The 21545-nt window shown below is 42.5% G+C and overlaps 1 protein-coding gene across 1 annotated transcript in view; it reads left to right on the plus strand.

Moving 5' to 3' along the window:
* The first annotated feature begins 1550 nt into the window (after window positions 1-1550).
* The window catches only part of E2F7 (E2F transcription factor 7), a 43972-nt gene continuing 23977 nt past the window's right edge, over window positions 1551-21545 (plus strand). Inside the window, exons 1-5 of the mRNA XM_003783397.2 lie at window positions 1551-1652; window positions 2377-2466; window positions 7384-7659; window positions 15680-15848; window positions 20906-21196. Of these exons, the coding sequence (XP_003783445.2) occupies window positions 1620-1652; window positions 2377-2466; window positions 7384-7659; window positions 15680-15848; window positions 20906-21196 (859 nt within the window). The 5' untranslated portion in view covers window positions 1551-1619. The remainder of the gene's footprint in view (window positions 1653-2376; window positions 2467-7383; window positions 7660-15679; window positions 15849-20905; window positions 21197-21545) is intronic.

A 21545-nucleotide genomic window follows, 5' to 3' on the forward strand; every position in this document is an offset into this window, starting at 1 on the left:
CAGCAATCTAGAGCACAAAGAGGAAGGCTTGATTGAATATTCTGAATTCTGCCAAGAGTTCTTTTGAATATATATATACACACATACACACACACACACACACACACAAACATATGTATTTGGGAGGGTATGGGATGTAAAGGGGAAACTTGGGACATAAAGGATAAGAAGAATGATCCCCTTGCTGTAAAGTATCTGGTTTGTAGGGAAATGTGTGTAGACATGATTTAAAGACAGCTGTCTCAAATTCTAACTGAGGTCCTACATGCCTGACCAGTACTCCTCAAAACTGTCCAGGTCATCAAAAACGATGAAAAGTGTGAGAAACCTAAGGAGATATGGAGATTAGAAGTAATGCGGTAGCCTGGAACAGAAAAAAAGACATTAGGTAAAGATTAAGGACACTTGAACAAAGAGATGACTTTGTTAAAAATAAAATACTAATATTGGTTCATTCATTTTCATAAACGTATTAAACTAATATAAAATGTTAATGGAGATGAAATAGGATGCCGGATATGTGGGAACTCTTTGTATTATCTTTCCATTTTTCAGTAAATCTAAGTGTTCTAAACAATATTCGTATTTTAAATAAGCAACTAAAGTTGCAGGAAGTGAAACATTTTATACAAATCAGTAAGGCTGAAGAAATTTTCTCGACTGCAGTATGAATGCCAATTCACATTGCACAGAATTACTTTAAAAAAAAATAAGGCTTTTTCCTTTCTAATTATTTGCGATATTCCGAAAAGGGAACGCCAAAAAACACTTCCGGACTTACAAAAAAAAAAAAGTTAAGTTTAAAGAAACAAAAAACACCAGCTTGGGCTCGCGTCTAACCGGCGTGCCATCTGCCCACAGCGCAGCGCGGTCACCATGGTTCGCGGGGCGCCCCGGCGTTGGGTGTTAGGAGGTTTGCCCCGGCAAGTCTGGACAACTCTGCTCCGCGGAGGCTGCCGGCGGGGCGGGGCGGGGGAAGGAGGGGTGGCGGCGGCAGCATCCAGAGGACCAAGATCGTTTTCCAAACCCCATCTGCTTTCCCCTCCCCGGCTGTGCCCGCGGTCTCCCGGCGCTGCAAGCCGCGGGGAACTGAGCGGGTCTTTTGCGCATAACAAAAGAGCTCTCCCCTTCTCCTCCACTTTCTCCAGCTGCCTCCCCCCACACACACCGCCCCCACCTTGCCTTCCCGCGGCCGCCCGGGCCCGACTCCCCGGCAGGAATTGGCTCCCGGGCTCGAGGTTTTCAGGTACCCGGAAGGGGGGTGGGGGGCGAGGCCGCAACAATTGGGCGGGTGAGGGCGAAACGCGCGGCCCAGAGCGCCAAGACTCTGAGGGGCGGAGAGCCCGGGCCGTGCTGCCGCGCGATTGGCCGGGGCCGCCCCGCCGGCTGCTGCTGATTGGTGGATTCTCAAATTCAGTCTCAAGGCGCCAGAGGAGGTGTTTTAGCGGGGACTGGGATCCAGGCTGGAGTCGCGCTCTGGGGTTTGGAGCGCGGCACTACCCGGACGCTCCCTGGTCCCCGCCAGCACAGGGCACTTGGCGCAGGGTTCCCGATGTCGCCGCCCAGCTGCTGATCACCGCACCCCCTTCCCGCATCGGTGTGGGGCGGCGGAGATCCGGATGGAGGCGGGAAGCCTCCCGCGCAAAGCGGGAGTAAGTAAGCGTGCAGCCCCGGCGATGGTGGGGAGGCGGGAATTGGGGGTGCAGGGACCCCTCTCGCTCCTGCTGCCAGCCTGTGACCTCTCTGCTTTCCCGGCTGGCGGGAGATCAAGATGTTTTAGTCGCTGCCCTGGGAGCGTGAGGGCTGTGCCGGGTCCAGCTCACCTTGCAGCCGGGCAGTAGAGAGGACTTAACCTTACCCACGATTTGGGGGCCTCATTGAAAGAGTTTATTTTGGGGGTCTGCTTGGAGGCCAGAGAAGGGGCCGTGCTAAGCTCTCAGCGGGTTTGGTCTAGCGATCAGGTTTCCTTCCCCTCCAATTCAAACCCACTCAAAGCCGAATTCCTCTCAGTTCTTTGCGCCAAAATTAACTGACCTAGGAGACCCTGTACTTTTCTGACAGATTTCCCCACACCCTCCTGATTTGTAACTTTATTTTGTCTTATTGCTGTTGTGTTTTTTTTTTAATAAAGAATTACTATCTTTGTTGATTTTATTTTTTTCCTAGAATTTCAGTAATTGCTAAGCACACTTTAGATGTTTGTCCATGTGAGTTTCAGAGAAGGTTGGAAGGTGTCTACACTCCTGGAAATTCCCAGAACGAATTTAGGGAAGGGGAAGTTCATGTTCACAAACTAGTAATAAATACATAGATATTTTGTTGGACGAAAAAGATATCTAGTTATAAGATAATTTTCTAACTAATTTTACGTTACAGATGGAGGTAAATTGCTTAACACTAAAAGATCTGATCAACCCCAGGCAGCCCAGGGATTTTGCAATTGAAGATGGAGAACATGCACAAAAGGTAAGCACGCATAGGATGGTGAGGTCTAATCCAATTAAGTGTTCCAACATGCCACTTGTATTTGTTTTATAAACATCATAATTAATTTCGATGAATATTGTGGAAACGTACTTTTTTAAAATGGAGCCATCCACATCATTATTGTTGCAACTGTATGGTCAGTCATTGTGCTGTGGAAAAAGAAACCAGGTTAAGTGTAATGTTGGAACCAGTTATGTAAATCAGAGATATTATGCTGGACACAGCAGTCACAAGTTTGTAATACAGTTGTCAAGGGTGGTCCAGCTAATGCTCTGTAGGAATGTTAAGCCTCAGTTCTCAGAAAAATAGACTTTTATAGTTATAAATGCTGGATTATTAAAGTGCTGTGAAATGTCTTCATATCAATGAACCAGCTTCTAGAAGCTATTCCATTCACCGCAGAGCATGACTGTGCCTTCCATCCGGGGAGATAAAGTGACTCAGCCCACCAGTGATCAGTGCTGCTGATAGCATTTCCCTGAAGCTTCTGAGCCATTCCCTCCCTTTGTGCACCACTTGTGATTTGTAAGACTCAGGTGGTATCTTCAACATTACAAAGTAAAACTGTAACAATGTCTAAAGTCTATCTGAGTATTTTTAAGTAGAGGCAAATAGATGGAACAAATCCAGTTTTAGAAATTTGGGTTATCAACCTGTGAATAGCAACCTTCTTAGGCACTGAACTCCCAGGGGCTCTTCTCTTCTATAGGTCTTACTTTAAGGCAAGTGTCCTCAAACTACGGCCCGCAGGCCACAAGTGGCCCACCTAGGACATTTATCTGATGGGCACTGCCTGTCCTGCTTAGCAGCCGACTTGTCCTGGGGCCCACAGTCCAGCCCTCCAGTGGTCTGAGGGACAGTGAACTGGCGCCCTGTTTAAAGTTTGAGGACCCCTGCTTTAAGGCATCAATGGAACTGCCTGGTAGTAATGCACCTGTTACGTGGGCCTTGAAGAATACTTGACAGTTATTAATGTTGGATAGGTGGGAAATTGCATGCTTTTCCATGTAGGGTTTTTGTTGTTGTTTGTTTAGCATTTTGATTTATTTTTGTTAGGAAAAGAAGTACAGAAGTAGTCCCCCTTTCCACAGGGGATACATTCCAAGATGCCCAGTGCATAGTAGTGAACCCTGCTGCTGTCAGTTGGAACAGGTTTTGGTTCATGTTTTCTACTCACGAATGCAATGCCTTTTCCATTTAGCTAAGCCTTGAAAAAATGTATAAATGCACATTTCTATTAAGTCTAAGTCAGTCTTCTACTTCTGAACTTCTGGGTCAAGTGCCTTCAACAGGATCCTTCTCTAGCATGAGTAAGTGCTGTGTCCGATTGAACATCCACATTTTAATGGGTGTAGAGAAAAACTCAAATGATGCAAAAGAGATTGGGAAAGTGGGTACCATCTTTGAAATGATTATACCCACTTTTCAATCAATCTTTGAAATGATTTCCCCCCCATTAATTGGAGTCAATATATAGTACTTCCCCTGCTGGGTTTTTGCAAAGCACCCATCAGCACATACTCTTCACGCTATTGAATCAAACTGATTACCTGAAAATGAGTTTGATGCAGGCCCTGCCCTTTGTTACCAAAAAGACTTTCAGGGACCCATAGGTCTGAGTTACTCTATGGGGAATTCTAGAATGACGCCTTGTTGGAGCAAGGAGGCCAGGATTTTACATATTAGTGGCCAGTTCTGTTAGTTATGAGTACTGGATAGGCCTCCCAGGAAGGAGTATGATCCTCGATGACTCAGCTCTCTTCCAATCCAGTTAAGACTTTAATGTTGGCATTACTTCCTGGGGGAATGAGTCATTCATCTCCAAGGCGATCTGGGTGCATCCCAGTGTCCACTACACAGCTGGGAAGCCTTGCTAAAAAATCTTATGGGTGGATACTTTAGTATGAATCCTTTATTTTATGCATATGGAAACTTGGGCTCAGACTGAGTGAACAATTCAGGCAGGATCAGAAAGTTACAAACAGAACTGAGATGAAAATCAGGTTTACAAATTCCCATTCCAGTCCCCTCACCACTTCTCTATAAATGTCAGACAGATGGAGCAGGATATGGCCAGCTTGCAGTTGACTTTCTGCCCACCTGAGACCTTAGAAAACAATTTGCTTGGCATTTTTTTCTCTCGATGTAGAGGTGTAATATGATCGTAACCTACCATGTGACCTAACTCCCCTGCTACTTTATTCATAAAACTGCAGTGAACAGGTCAGAGTATATGAATAAAATCATCATTCTGAGTTTTCCCTCTCTCTGGGAAAAGTAGGAACTCCTCATTCCCATGAGGGCAGTATGTGGAAGCACAGAGAAGGCAAGTAGATCTCTGCTCATGCAGCATACCTGGCCCACACCCTCTGCCATGAGGGCACCTTTTGGAATAAGGGGATAATTAAGGTATCTTGGCACACATGGACTAGGCAAGGCATTGTGCCAAAAATTGGGATGAATGACACCTGTGAAACTTACTGCCTGGCCTCTTGAGTCTCATTGAGATAAGACACGCATCCCACAAGTTGAATAGCAGCACTGTCCAGTGTAGAATATTGGCTCAAAGAGCCAGAGTGAAGGTAACAAAGAACGGGAAAGACTGGAAAGAAAATAGCAAAGTTTTATTGAGCACTTACTACAGGCCAAGGACCTATTCTCATAATCCTCAAGGTGGGCATTTTATGAACTTCATTTTCAGTTGAGAGAAAAAAGTATAGTGAGGTACTTGCTACACGCCACACTCACTGCTGATAAATTGCAGAGGCAGGTGGCTGGCCCCAGGGCCTGTGTGGATAACTGCTTCCTCTTCCTAAACGCTGATGAGCGACCATGGCCATCTAGTACCTTTGGTTGGAACTGTGAAAAAGTAACTTCCTCCAGGAGAGGTTCATTTTTTTGTTGTTGTTTTGTTTTTATTTTTGTTTTGAGACAGAACCTCAATGTCACACAGGATAGAGTGCTGTAGGAGTGATCTTGTCTTAGCCTCCTGAGTAGCTGGGACTACAAGCACCTGCCATGATGCCCAGCTACTTTTGGTTTTTGTTTTTTTTGTTTTTTTTGTTTTTTTTTGGTTTGTTTGTTTTACTTTTTTGTAGAGATAGGGTCTCACTCTTCTTGCTCTGACTGGTCTTGAACTACTGAGCTCAAGCAGTCCACCTACCTTGGCTTCCCAAAGTGCTAGGATTACAGGCATGAGCCACCATGCCCAGCCTGAGAAGTTCATTTTTAAATGTGGAATTTCAGAAACATCTGCCTTCAGCTTTTTTTTACTTACACCAATGATTTTACACTGAATGAGGTGGGATATGACCTTAGGCAAGTTATATGACCTCTCCGTGCCTCAGTTTCTTCTTCTGTAAACTGGGAAAACAATGACTTGTATGACAGGATTGGAGGAGGAATTAGTCCATAGCAAGGACACGAAACAGGGCATGGCCTGTAGTAAACACTTGGTAATTTCCCTTGAGAGTTCCCTTTTTGGAAGGAAGCCTTTGCCAGAATGGTGTGCCAGCAGGGACTTGTTAAAGGAGGTGGGTGGATGCCACGCTCTGGGCTCGGTGCTCACTACAGCTGTGGCGTGAGGAATCCCCACCCCCGGCACTTCCTTCCTATTTTGCTGGGACAGAACGTTGCCATGACTGGCTTATAGCCTCTGCTGTAAGCCTCTTGTTGCTGATCCAAGCAACAAGATTAGCTCTGCTCACACAAACTCTAGTTCCTCCCAAACAATCTGTTACCTCTTCACGTGTCGCTCACTTAAAGGAAAGTACCTTCTGTAAATCGCTACTCAGCCAAAATCTGCGGCTGCAGTAGCTCCATTGTGATATGTGTACAGAAAAGAGGGTGACAGATGCTGAACTCAGCCACCTGCACAGGTGTGTAAGACACTGCTGGCTGGAGGGGAGTGCGACAGGAAAAGCAGAATCTTTTTTTTCTTGAACACTGAATTACTGAATCCTCTTAGTCTGAATTCTGTTGTTGAGTATTTTGAAATTTATTTTAGGGGAATCTGTTTTAAATTCTTGCTAGTTCTCAATTGGGTCCTATGTACTTAGTCCTTTTTCATAATGGAGCCATTGTTAATCTTTTCTTACAACAATGGGAGATCATATATATTCAGGAGTGGTGTTCTGAGGACAACTGCTTTCCCACAGACTATCACCAGGTTGCAAAAAATTAACAGAACGTGGGAGTTAAGCACTTAGAAACCTCCATAGCAATAGGATACTGCCACCAGGACACCTAAGCCCTGGATCAGTGGGCTTTTGTTGAACAAGCCAGTTTGAGTGACAAACTCAAAATCACATCTGGTGGGAGTTGCCCATGAGTCCTGGGAAGTCAGATCCCACATTAGCATGTGGGAGAAGCGCTGCTCCCAGAGAATATTAGACAGCCTGGCTGCCTAGGCCGGCTTAAAACGTGCTGTGGTGTTAGATATTCTTCCCCTAACTAGTCTTGCTACTCGTTGCTGTGTTAGCATTAGTGAACACTGAACTACAAAAGCATGAGTGCCCTTCACTGGTGAACGCAAGCTTGTAAATAGTGTTTTTAAAAAGGTGGCACTTAGAACAATGTGTTTTCAACCTGTGTTGGCCCTCCGCGAACACCAGTGACGGGGATGTTCCTTGACTTCTCCCACAGAGATGCCACCACAAGTGTGTTTAAAGGGAGGATGCTGAAGTAGACTATGATCTATTTCTCAGTGGAAGCGCCCTGTGATTGCCAGGAAGCCGTCTGTCTGATTTTTCATGAGTCCCGTCCTGATGCTATTCAACCCTAAGCATATGGTCCCATTTGCATTTTCAAGTCTTAGTGAATGGTGGGAACAAAGCATGCTCTTAGCTGCTATCTACCCTTTCTCATTCTTGCTAAAAGGTCCCTTCTTTTCAACAGGAAAATATATTTATTGATCGATTGAGGATGGCCCCAAAGACGCCAATAAAAAATGAACCAATTGATTTATCGAAGCAAAAAATCTTCAGTCCGGAGAGAAATCCCATCACTCCAGTTAAGCATGTGGACAGACAGCAGGCAGAGCCGTGGACACCCACAGCCAACCTGAAGATGCTCATTAGCGCTGCCAGCCCAGACATCAGGGACCGGGAGAAGAAGAAGGGACTCTTCAGACCCATTGAAAACAAGGATGACGCGTTTACAGACTCGCTACAGGTAAGCAGGCTGTGCTCCTCAAAGCTTTCATAGAACCTAACACATTTTACCAGATTATTAAAAGTTCTCAATATCTCATCTCCTGTTAAACTGGCTGTCTTTTTATTTATGGCAGATTCTTGCTCTGTTCTGTTTTTTATGACACATGCTCTTCTTTTCTTCTGTATAATACTCCCTGGTCCAGAACACTTTTAAAAATAATAAAAAATATATATTTTTTAAAGTATATTTATTTCAGGTTAATGTGAGGGTACAAACAACCAGGTCAAAATACTTGATTTTGTCTTGTGGTCATGTCCCACACACAAAAAGTTTGCAAACACCCCCACCCTGTGCCTGTTCAGGAAGAGCACCCCAACCTCCACCCCCTCCTGTGTGACCCCTCCCCACAACTTGAAGTGAAATGCGTTTTTCTCCTGTGTAGGCACGCGTTAGTTAGATCATCTGCTGGCTTCATATTGGTGCTGAGTACATTGGATAATTCTTTTCCAGTCTTGAGATACTTTACTAGGAAGAATGTAAAGTCACCATCTTTTTATGGCTGAATAGTATTCCATGGTGTGCATGTACCACAATTTGTTAATCCATTCCTGAGTTGATGGGCATTTAGGCTGTTTCCAGGTCTTGCAATTATAAATTGAGCTGCACATGTCCTTATACTAAAATGATTTTTTTCTTCTTCTGGGTAGATGCCTAGTAGAGGGATGGTGGGGTTAAATGGGAGGTCTAATTTGAGTTCTTTGAGGAATCTCTATACTTCTTTCCAAAGAGGCTATATTAGTTTGCAGTTCCAGATAAAATATTTTTAAAGTAATGATATTTTGTAATTTTGATTTACTGAAGGAATTTGGTTTTTTTTTAAATGTTGCTGTAAATTTTAATTTTGTTCATTTTTTAAAGATGATATTAATCTAAATATTTTTGACTTGGGAAATTCCATTATTCTCACATGTGCTCAGTGTGCTGGCCTTGGGCTTTGTTGATGTTAAGCCATCTTTAATCCCCTGCCCTGTGGAGAACCCGAGCTGTTGAATAAGCAGTGTGTCAATACTTTTTAAAAAACTCAATGGTTGGGTGGTGCCTGTGGCTCAGTGGGTGGGACGCCGGCCCCATATGCTGAGGGTGGCGCCTTCAAACCTGGCCCCGGCCAAACTGCAACAATAAAATAACTGGGCGTTGTGGCGGGCGTCTGTAATCCCAGCTACTCAGGAGGCTGAGGCAAGAGAATTGCCTAAGCACAGGAGCTGGAAGTTGCTGTGAGCTGTGACATCACAGCACTCTATCGAAGGCAATAAAGTGAGACTCTGTCTCTGAAAGAAAAGAGAAAACACAATGGTCAGTGATTTTCACTGTTTCATTAAACTTTTTCCTACACTTGCTAAGAAAAGTTTCTTGCAGATTTACATGTTCTTAGGATTTTTTTCTCATTTTGGTGAATTTTTTTAAGCTAGAGAAATTGCCAAAATTAGGAAATTGGGAGGGGAGAAGGTGTCCTGAATCATACCTTGAAAGTGCTAGAGCAAAATAAATTTAATTGGCTGTACATGTCCGTGGAGTGGTAGAACTTACAGATCCTTTGATGTGACTAAATACAAATCACGTGAGGTGTTACATGCTCAAAGAGAGAAAAACTGGAGAATTCTTTTTTTAAGTCTGAGTTATTCTTCGGCTTCCTTTCCATTTTATATTTAATGTGGAAGGCACAGGAGCTTGGGTTCACATCCCTAGCTGGGTGGCTGGGGAAAATCACTCAGGGTCTCTGTATCTTAGTTTCTCATCTATAAAATGGAGGTCACCTGGCTTGAGTAGGTGGTGCTCTAAAAAACGAAATACAATCAAGTGTGCTTTTTGCTGTCAAAAGCACATGCTGTCATAAATATTAGGTTTTGTTCTGTTTTTGTTGTTAGGACTCCAAAGCTAATTCTTTTAGGCTTATTTTTTTTTTAAGTGACAAAAATATAGCACACAATAGAGATTGTTACTGACCTCTTTCACAAGATGACATCATCGATAGCTTCCTTTGGTAGGACTAGTTGTTTAACATGCCCCTAAAACAATTAAATCTTTGATTTTTGTACCCAGGCTTTATGAGGAGATTTTAACTCATCTGTCATTACTTAGAAATAAATGCCTAAAATTAAAATGTCTATACAACAGGCATTTAATGTCTTTTTAAAAGTGGCCTTTATTGCCATTAGATACACTGTTTGATCAATAAAATATACTTATCCTGTACAATCTACCTCTAAGCCCAAAGCCCAGAACATTGCCATTTTTGTTTTGTTTTGTTTTGAGACAGAGCCTCAAGCTGTTGCCCTGAGCAGAGTGCCATGGCATCACAGCTCACAGCAACCTCCAACTCCTGGGCTTAAGCAATTCTCTTGCCTCAGCCTCTTAAGTAGCTGGGACTCCTGGCGCCCACGACACCGCCCGGCTATGTTTTGGTTGAGTTGTCATTGTTGTTTGGCAGGCCCAAGCTGGATTCAAACCCACCAGCTCTGGTGTATGTGGCTGGCGCTCTAGCCGCTTAAGCTACAGGCCCGGAGCCCAGAACATTGCTGTTAATTTACATCTGCCTTCTCCACAGAGTAACAGCGCCCCTAAATTTGTATTTATCATGTTCCTGTCTCGTGTACTGCTTAGGTTTTCTTGGTTGGTTTCAGGCTTTGTAAAATTGAAACCGTATGTGGTATACAATCATCCTGGATGTGCTTTTTCTCAGTCAACATCCATCCTTAAGATCTGTCTGTCTTTTTGCATGTAGCTGTACAGTCTTTCATTTTTCGTAGCTGCAAGACATTCCATCATATGAACACACAATTCATCTGTTTTCCTGTCTGAGTTATTTGCAGTGTAGGGCTAATAGGAACTACGCTGCTAGGATATTCTTGTTTCTGTCTCCTGGTGTCCAGGTACGAGAGTTCCCTAGGTCAGTGGTTCTTACACTGGGATCTGGGGACTGCCTGTCCACAGAGAATCTTTCAGAAGGTCGAAGAGGTCAACATTACTTTTATAATGCTGAGGCATTTGCGATTTGAGCTCGCTCATCTTTCGTAATCACCTACTGCCGTCTTCCAGGAGGTGTATGCGGTAGATGTCGGAACAGATGGAATACAGAAACAAACAGAAGAATGCGGTTCTCCTCTGTTAATCCAGACACTTAAAAAGATTGTTTAAAAATGTCTAAAACAGACTTGGCACCTGTAGCTCAGTGGCTAGGGTGCCAGCCACATACACCGGAGCTGGCGGGTTTGAATCCAGCCCAGGCCTGCTGAACAACAATGACAGCTGCAACCAAAAACAGCCAGGCATTGTGGTGGGCGCCTGTGGTCCCAGCTACTCGGGAGGCTGAGGCAGGAAAATCGCTTCAGCCCAGGAGTTTGAGGTTGCTGTGAGCTGTGAGGCCACAGCACTCTATCGGGGGCCACCCCTTGAGACTCTGTCTCAAAAAAAAAAAAAAAAGAAAATGTCTAAAATGCTGACTCTTTTCTCACAAAACACATTAACCATCTCACTTTTAATTTCTTTTTCTTTCTTTTTTTTTTGGTTTTCTGCCACTTCTCTGGTCATTTTATTTTTTTCCTCTTCATTTTTTTATTAAATCATAACAGTGCAGTGACCGTCGGTAGATAAAACCTACATAAACAAAGAGCTCTGTGCAGTCCTCTGTCGTTTTTAAGAATAAAAGGGATCCTGTGAGCAAAAAGCTTCGAAGCACAGTACTGTTTTAGGGCCTGTGCTTTGTAGAATTGCCGGCTCATTGGCTGTGCAGTTGGTCACAGGGTAATGCCAGACTGCTTCCTCAAGTCCTGGGTCCTTCTACCATAGTGTAGAAACATCTGTACATCCACGTTTCCCTGACACTTGAAATTATTAAATTTATTAGTCTCTGCCAATCTAGTGGAAATACAATTTATATCTCTGTGTGGTATTTGTTCACTTTTCCCGGGTGCTCGGGAGGCGAAGCCTCCTCCCACCTGTCCACTGCCCGTCCTGTTTTCCCCCCTTCGGTGCAATGCCTCTTCGTGTTCTTCACCAATTTTCATTGGGTTGTTAATTTTTTATACTGATTTCTTGGAGTTGATTATATCATATATTCTTTATTGTTATTTTTTATTAAATCATAACTTTGTACATTGATGCATTTATGGGGCTCAGGGTACTGCTTCGATATACAATGTGAAGTGTTTACACTGAACTAAGTCACACATCCATCACAATTATACTCATTTCTGAATAGTTTTGAAATGTACATTGCATCATGCACATTAGGTGAGATCCCCCCAAATATTCTCCCTTTTCCCATATCCCCCCTCCCCTCCGCTCTCTCTCCTCTTCCCTTCTACTTTCTGGACTATAGTTATGTTTTGCCATTCATATGAGTATGTAGGTGGTTATATATTGATTTCATTGTCGTATTGAGTACATTGAACAATTTTTTACCATTCTTGAGATACTTTACTAAGAAGAATATGTTCCAGCTCCATACAGGTGAACATAAAAGATGTGAAGTCCCCATCTTTTTTATGGCTGCATAGTATTCCATGGTGTAATATACCACAATTTGTTAATCCATTCATGGGTCGATGGGCACTTGGGCTGTTTCCATGTCTTAGCTATTATGAATTGGGCTGCAATAAACATTCTGGTGCAAATGTCTTTGTTGTAAAATAATTTTTGATCATCTGGGTATATACCTAGTAGAGGAATTGCAGGATTGAATGGTAGGGCTACTTTTAGTTCCTTGAGTGTTCTCCAAACTTCTTTCTGAAAAGACTGTATTAGCTTGCATGCCCACCAGCAGTGTAGAAGTGTTCCCTTTTCTCCACATCCACGCCAAGATCTGAAGTTTTGGGATTTTGTGATGTGGGCTACTCTTACTGGAGTTAGATGATTTCTCAAAGTGGTTTTGATTTGCATTTCTCTGATGGTTAAGGATGATGAACATTTTTTCACATGTTTGTAGGCCATATGCTTGTTTTCATCAGAAAAGTTTCTGTTCAAGTCTCTTGCCCACATAGAATTGGGGTTACTTATTCTTTTCTTATTGATTAGTTTGAGTTCTTTGTAGATTCTAGTTATTAGAGCTTTGTCAGAAGCATAACCTGCAAAAATCTTCTCCCATTCTGAAGGCTGTCTGTTTTTTTTTTTTCCTTACTGTGCTCTTGGCTGTGCAAAAGCTTTTTAGTTTGATCAGATCCCAGTAATGGATTTTGGTGTTGCTTCAATTGCCCGGAGGTGTCCTCCTCATGAAATATTCTCCCAGGCCAATATCTTCAAGTGTTTTCCCTGCACTCTCTTGTAGTACTTTTATAGTTTCATGTCTTAAGTTTAAATCTTTTATCCAGTGAGAATCAATTTTTGTTAATGGTGAAAGGTGGGGGTCCAGTTTCAGTCTTCTACAGGTCACCAGCCAGTTCACCCAGCACCATTTGTTAAATAGGGAGTCTTTTCCCCACTGAATGTTTTGATAGGTTTATTGAAGATCAAATGATGATAAGTAGCTGGGTTCATCTCTTGGTTCTCTATTCTGTTTCATAAATCGACCGCTCTGTTTTTGTGCCAGTACCATGCTGTTTTGATCAGTATAGATTTATAGTATAGCCTGAAGTCTGGTAATGTGATACCTCCTGATTTATTCTTATTTCTGAGTAATGTATTTGATATTCAGGGTTTTTTCTGATTCCGTAGAAAACAAAGTACTGTTTTTTCAAGTACTTTAAAGTATGACAATGGTGTTTTAATAGGGATTGCATTAAATCTGTAGATTGCTTTGGGTAGTATGGACATTTTAACAATTCCAGCCATGAGCATGGTATGTTTTTCCATTTGTTAACATCTTCAGCTATTTCTTTTCTCAGAGTTTCATAGTTCTCTTTATAGAGATCTTTCACATTCTTTGTTAGGTAAATTCCCAGATATTTCATCTTCTTTGGCACTATTGTAAAAGGAATAGAGTCCTTGACTATATTTGACTATTGCTGGCATATATAAAACGTACCAACTTGTAAGTATTGATTTTATAGCCTGAGATGCTGCTGTATTCCTTGATCACTTATAAGAGTTTTGAAGTTGAGTCTCTGGGATTTTCTAGGTATAAGATCTTATCATCAGTGAAGAGTGAGAGTTTGATCTCCTCTGACCCTATTTGGATACCCGTGATCGCCTTCTCTTGCTGATTGTGAGGGATAAGACTTCCATTACTATGTTGAATAGCAGTGGAGACTGTATTATATATTCTTGTCTTTGTCAGTTATATATGTCGTGTACATATTCTTTCACTTTGGTGATTGTTTTTTCTTTCTCTTTCCTCTGTTTCCTTTTGATGGCCAGAAGTTCTTAAGTTTAACATAGTCCAGTGTATATATTCTTTCTTTTAAGGGTAATGTTTTTTGTGTCTATTTAAAGAAATCTTTCCCTATCCCAAGGTTAGAAAATTATTTTCTTCATTTAAAATTTGCTTTATGTATGGCGTGAGTCGAGAATAGGTCTTTGTTTTTCTATATGGATGATCAGTTATCCCTGCACCATTTATTCAGTTCTTCCTCTTCCTCCCGGTTGACAAAGCTGCTACCCCTTTAATATGTCAAAATTCCATTTATATGTGTGTGTTTCAGGACTATTTCCTGTACCGTTGGCCAATTTGTTCATCCCTACTCCAGTACTCTATTGTAATACACTTTCATGTCAGGTAAAGTAGGACCCTCAACTTACTTTTCTTGAGTATGTGGGCTGTCCTTGGCTCTCTGTTCTTCCATATATATATATATATATATACTTTAAATTGGTAAGTTTAATTTCATTGAATCTATAGATTAATTTGAGAAGAATTAACCTCTTTATGATACTGAGTCTTTCTATAAAGATAGTATATCTAAGTTTTAAATATTCTTTAAAATCTAAGTTTTACAATTTTATGCAAATAGATTTTGCAATATTTATTCCTAGCAACTTTTTCATTCTGGTTACTGTTGTGAATGTCCTCTTTTGGATTCATTTGCTGTTATTATTGTATAGGGATGCAGCTGGTTTTTAGAAATAGAAGGTCTTGTAATCAACCACCTTTCTAAATTCTCTTATCATTTTTAATAACTTCTCAGATTCTCTTAAGGCTTTTATGTGAAAAATCATATATCTTCTGCAGAATGAAGTTTTGTTTATTCCTTTCCGATGCCTGGGCCTCAATTTCTTTTCCTTGTCCTTATGCATTGATTAGGGTCTCTAATTTGATATAGAAGAGGAGAATTGATCATGGACTTCCTTGTCATTTTCCTGATTTTACAGGAAAGCCTCCAAGGTTTTCAAATCATTAAGACAAATGTTCACTGTTGTATTTTCATGAATATACCTCATGGAAAAAGTTCTCTCTTATTCCTAGTTTTCTAAGAGCATTTTTGAAAATCATGAATGAGTGTAAAATTTATAAATGCTTTTTTGTAAATCTATTCAGAAAAGCTTTTTACTTTCTTGGAGCTTGAACGGAGCCCCTTTCAAATATGGGTTGATGAGACCAGGATGCTAGTTCCATGAATAAGAGAGAATAAGATTTAACTGCTCTAGTTCAGTTTCATCAACCTTTGGTTAATTGTAAAATGTAAAACAATTTGGAGACAGGATGCAGGCCAGCGCATCTCAAACCTTCATGTCAAGAGGAATCACCCAGAATCTTCCGACAAGGCAGATTCTGATACAGTAGGTCTGGGATGAGGCCTGAGATTCTGTCTTTAATCAGCTTCTGGCAATGCTGATTTCATGGGTCCAGTGAGCACAGCACACTAGTAGCAAAGGTGTAGCTACTTAGAAATAACTGCATTTAAAAAAAAAAAGTTTAACTAATGGAATCAGTTTCTCAAATTACAAAGGAGAAAAAATTCAGTCCAGACAAGGCAACAGGTAAAATATGTAGAAAATTAGATTAGAAAATATGTTTCCCCTCAGTTTGCCAATACCAGCTGTTGGAATTTGTCCATTAGGATGTCAGCCGTGACGTCTTCCTCTCCCTTCTCTCTGCCCTCTGTAGCTCGATGTTGTTGGGGACAGCACTGTGGACGAATTTGAAAAGCAGAGGCCAAGCAGGAAACAGAAAAGTTTAGGCCTCCTGTGCCAGAAGTTTCTAGCTCGCTATCCAAGTTATCCTTTGTCGACTGAGAAAACTACCATCTCCCTCGATGAAGTTGCTGTCAGTCTTGGTATGTATCATGAAATTACCTGGAGGCCTGTCTCCAGTTACCGTGGGAAACTGGTTTCCTTGGCGGGCCAAAGGCTTCCGGTAGTGGGCACCCTGCAAAAAAGGATGAGTACAGAGGAACAGGCAAAGAGAGCTTCCTTTGTCGTGATGGAATTTCTCTTCATTAGGCATAGACTTTCAGGGAGTCTTCTAGACCTAAGGGCCAAACAGAAACCCAGTTTTATTTAACTTACGAAATATTCTCATAAGAGGCAGTATTTTTATGAGACTCACATTGCAAACTATGATCTCGTATTTTAAATTCATCTTGCTTTGAACAAACTCAAAGAATATTTAGAAATATCCTGCTTTTCATGTTTCATAATGTTTCTAGGAGTTCAGAACTGGGCTTGGTGGCTCACGTCTGTAATTCTAGCACTCTGGGAGGCCGATGTGGGTGGATCGCCCTGAGCTCAGGAGTTCCAGACCATCCTGAGCCAGAGTGAGGCCCTGTCTCTACAAAAAATAGCTAGGTGTTGTGGCAGGCGCCTGTAGTCCCACCTACTTCAGAGGCTGAGGCCAGAGAATCACCTAAGCCCAAGAGTTGGAGGTTGCTGTGAGCTAGGACACCATAGCTGCAAAGTGAGACTCTGTCTCAATAAAAAAATAAATAAAAGAAAAAAAGAGAGAGCATGAACATTATTAAGTTTGAAGCCCTATACAATGACTGTCACAGCAAGCCTGTCCAACTAGAAGAAGCACATTTGCACATGACTCAGCCAAACCTTATAACAAGTAGGGATATGTGCATTCATGTGGCAGGAGTTTGCAATGCAGGATGCGGGCATGGGCTGTACATGGGTACACAGCTGCTTCAGCACAGCAACCCCTGGTGGACATGATTGTAATGCAAGATGCGGGCATGGGCTGTACATGGGTACACAGCTGCTTCAGCACAGCAACCCCTGGTGGACATGATTGTAATGCAGGATGCGGGCATGGGCTCTACATGGGTACACAGCTGCTTCAGCACAGCAACCCCTGGTGGACATGAGTGCAGTTGGTTCCAGAATGAACGTACCGTTGACAGTCGTTACATAAGCGGAAATCACAGCGATTTGTAAATGTTAGGGGGCCCCCTTAAAAAATGGGAAGGTTTTACATTACAGAATAAAAAGACCAGCTAAATAAATAAAGATAAGTCATAATTTTTGTTTGTTTCTTAGTTCTACTTCTTGCATAACCTGGAGGAATCAGTCTGTGTTATTCACACTGATAGCTAAAAAGATTTTGGTTGCTGGAAACTGAAATAATGCAGAAGCAGTGGGTTGTGATGGGAAGACCATGGCCTGGGCTTTGAGCTGGACAAAGCTGGATTGGAAGCCCAGCTCTCCAATGTACAGGCTGTAAGAACTTTAACTAGATAATTAACCTTTTGTTGTCTATAGCTTAGAGACTACAGCACCTACCTTGCAGAGACATAAGAAAGTTGTGAATCATGTCTGTAATGTGCCTAAGTCAGTGCCTGGCACGGCTAGCTGTTACTGCTACACGGAATAGTTTCTACTCAGCCCTTAGCAGAATGCCTCTCCCCACCCCCAGATGTCCTGTCACCCTCTATAGCCATGAAGAGGAAGTAGAGTGCTGGGGCTGAGGAGCCACCTTGCGGTAGAAGTATGACACTGTAATCTAGGGTTAGTGGCAATTGATCAGTGAGCCAGCTGCACAGAGGTGTGGTGGAGAGCCAGTAAGTCACACAGTCCTGGAAAATAGTCACAGAAGATGAGGGTGTCCCTCTCGTTGGGGTTCATGAAGCCTACTTCCTCCTTATGTCACTTCCACCAAGAGTAGTGCACTGATGTTACTGCAGAAGGCAAAAGATTAGGTGTTGGAGGGCTGTGTTAGAGGTTCCAGAGAGGACCTTCCTCTGGGCTACAGATCATTCTGTGGGTGCCCACATTATGGCTGCCCGGAGCAGAACTCCAGGGAATTTTACCATAGCTTTCTAATGCCTGCAGATCACCCAGACTTGCCCAATGAGTATCTCTTTGCGTGAAGTTGAAAAATGGGATCCCTTGCTAAAAGCTGTTTCAGTGGTGACTGTCCTTGGGAACTGAGTCTAAACTTTCTCCTGCATCCCAGGGTACAAGCTACAAGACCATAATTAGACCAAGGACGTGCAGAGCATGCACCTTGCCCTGTTTCTCAGATTCTGGTGCTATGTAGATGTTGCTATTATGGGTGAGAATTTAAAGAACTGAGAATGACTTTAGTAAATGGAAAACAGCAAAGCCGGGGACACTGGGCTGAGAGTGGTTCTTAGTAAGTCCCATTGGGAACTAAGGGAAGTGTGGCAACAATTGGTGAGTCCTTGACAATGATGAATAGTGATGAATAGAATTATCTCACAAAAAAAGAAGACTGAGCTCCTGGGAAACCCTTCCTGACAGAGCAAGCCCCCAGAGTAACACATGGGTCCTGAGACCTGTGAAATGGAACTTTATAATGCCCTAGCCAGTGGACAGTTAAACTCAGGCCAGATTGAAGGGGTGAGTGAGTAGGGAGGCAAACAGCCACCACGTTGGTTTTTGCCAAAAACACCTACCATGCTTATTATGTATTGTTGTACTCCAAGTAGTCAGACACTTCTTTTATTTTTACTTCTTGGGATGTCTAGCCACTAGATGGAGACTTAACAGCTTGTTATTGAATGCAGAATAACAAAACAGGTGGGCATATGGCTGGCCCCCGGGTGTCTTGGTTGCTTTCACATGACATTTCTAATGGGAAGGTTTATAGAATGTTACGCTCTAAACAAGATGTGTTAATATATGAAAACAGACTGGAATTAAAAAGCAGGCAGTTCTGGACAAGGGGCTGCTGACTGCTCCTGCCAGCACCTTCCGGCAGGCATCTGGCACCAAAGTCTGAGCTTCTGAGGACAGCCAGCCTTTCAGGGTCGTGAGCTGAAATGTTCCAATTGACTGTGAAAGGCCTCTTCATGCTTGTGTTAGAACTTCCTCTCCGCTCCAGAGTTCTCATTGTGATCGGTGTATTTCTTATGTTAAATCTTTGAAAGGCTCACAGCTACACTCACTGAGTCTGCCCTGATTATATAACAGCTCCTGGCAAGTGAAAAGAAAGAGGGCATCTTTGCAGCTGGGCGGCTTTGCTGCAAGATGCCTGGAGGCTTTTGCTATAGATACTTAGATGAGAACAAAGTGGGCCGTGAGTCTGAGGGCCCATTTCTACAATAGAATGAGTGAGTCACAGACATGAGATTTTTAGAATCAGTTTCTACTGTGACCTCTTATGCTAGCAGGGACTTGGGGTATCTCCAATACCATGTAAAAAGTATTTACAGAAGTGTCTATTTAAAATGAATGCCAACTGGAGACCCTTTACAATGTGGTTACATCTAATCCTCATCATTTTATGAGATAAATTCTAAGGCACAGAAAAGGCAAGTAACTTCCCAACTAATAAAGCCTAGATCAGGGATTTGAGTCCAAGTGGTCTGACTGCAGGGCTCCTTCACTCGAACACTGTAAATACTTTTTTTTTTTAAAGATGGGGTCTTGCTCTATTGCCCAGGCTCGAATAGTGATGTAATCATAGTTCACTGTAACCTGCAACCCCTAGACTCAACCAGTCCTCTCACCTCAGCCTCCCAAGTAGCAGGGACTAGAGACAAATGTTTCCATACTGACCTGATTTTTTTATTTTTTATTTTAGTAGAGACTGGTTTAGCTATGTTGCCCAGGCTGGTCTTAAACTTGAGGCCTCATGTGATCCTCCTATCTCAGCCTCCCAAAATGCTAGGATTGCAGGTATAAGTCACCATGCCTGGCCTCTTACTGTAAATATTTTTTTATTATTAAGTCATTTGTTTTTTATTAAGTCATTTTTTTTATTAAGTCATTATCTATGTATAAATGTATACATAGATCATGAATACATTTATGCCATTATGGGATTCAATGTGTTGATTATTTGTATAAATTTATGAATTCAATGCACAGCTCATAATCTTAGTTATTTGGGGAGTGTTGGGAAGGTGGGAAGTAAACTAATAGATTTCATGGTCCACCTATTCTAGAGTCTCTGGTGCTTCATGGTTGGGCTGGTGGGCAGGATTTGGTGAATTAGAACACAGAGAGTTGGCAATGGTCATGCTGAACAAAAGGGAACTCCTTGTTCCAGCCCTGGCGATGGCTTTCTCCAGCAACTTGAGAAGGGTGCTCCAGCCCCTGATGCCTGAGTTTCCAGTCCAAAATAGGAAACAATGTTTTATTTTCACTCTGTCACCCTGAGTAGAGTTCCATGGTGTCATTGTAGCTCAAAACAACCTTAACTTCCTGGGTTCAAGTGATCTAACCTCAGCCTCCCAAGTAGCTGAGACACTATGCCCAGGTTGTCTTTTCTATTTTTAGTAGTTTCAGCTCTTCCTCAGGCTGGTCTCGAACTCCTGAGCTCAAGCAATCTACCTGCCTTGGCATCCCAGAGTGCTGGGATTACAGGCATAAGCCACCACACCCATCCTAGGAAATATAATATTTACCATCTATTTTCCTTACTGGGCTATCAGGAGAGTTATCAAGGTAAATTTTTTATTATTATTCAAATTCCAAGAAAAGATGGTATTATTCCATAAGTAGGAGTTATTGGACATAGTTTATTTTATAGTCTACATAATTAGGAATACACATCGAAATCAATCATCCATTCATCAGGGGTCTCAGTACCACCAGTTTTAACATGCTGAAATGTTTGTGTGGTTTGCCTACCAGGTCAAAAGAACAGTGGCTGTGCCGTTTACATCATACAGATGGAGCTATCACCATCTCTAGATGGATGTTTTATCCTACCTCTTTTTGAGGGCTGGATCCCAAGAAGGAAAAGGAAAAATAATTTTTGTTGCTTCCATCTGTATGGGTTGAACTTTTCAAATGTCTCTCTTGCTGGGCATTACATTGGGCATCATACAAAGTAGTTCACAGACACAGTCCAGGCCCTCAAGGAATTTATACTCAAAAATGTTCATCTGCATGAAGTCTGTTGGCTTCTGTTTTCAAACAGGTGTGGAAAGGAGACGTATCTATGACATTGTGAATGTGCTGGAGTCACTGCATCTGGTCAGCCGGGTGGCCAAGAATCAGTATGGCTGGCATGGACGGCACAGCCTGCCAAAAACCCTGAGGAACCTCCAGAGACTAGGAGAGGAGCAGAAATATGAAGAGCAGATGGCATTCCTCCAGCAGAAAGAGCTGGATCTGATGGATTACAAATTTGGAGAACGGAAGAAAGATGGCTACCCAGAGGCCCAAGACCCACAGTTAGTGGATTTCTCTGAACCCGACTATCCCTCTTGTGAGTCCATTGTAACCTCCTGAGTCATGGCAGAGAGAAAGTGGTGGTTTCCTCTAAAGAGATTCACTGCTAAGATGGGAAGTGGCTGACAACCCTTGAGGGAGACGTCCTCTTGTCCCGTCTACTGCAGAACCGGAGACAGGTGGCTCCCAGCTGGGCTGCCCACTGGACCTCAGCTGAAACCTGCACACGGCAGTTCACTGGTGTTTGGCATGTTGGGACTGGAGATTCCTGATAGTGCTTCCATTTTAGATTGATAGCCTCCTGCTGTTTTCTTTCTGTGAGATGTTTAAGTAAAATTTAATTTGAGGAAGTTAGCTTTTCAAAGAAGCTATCTAATTAGACGTTG

The sequence above is a fragment of the Otolemur garnettii genome, unplaced genomic scaffold (assembly GCF_000181295.1).
Source record: "Otolemur garnettii isolate 467f Iridium unplaced genomic scaffold, OtoGar3 scaffold00007, whole genome shotgun sequence".
Lineage (NCBI taxonomy): Eukaryota > Metazoa > Chordata > Mammalia > Primates > Galagidae > Otolemur > Otolemur garnettii.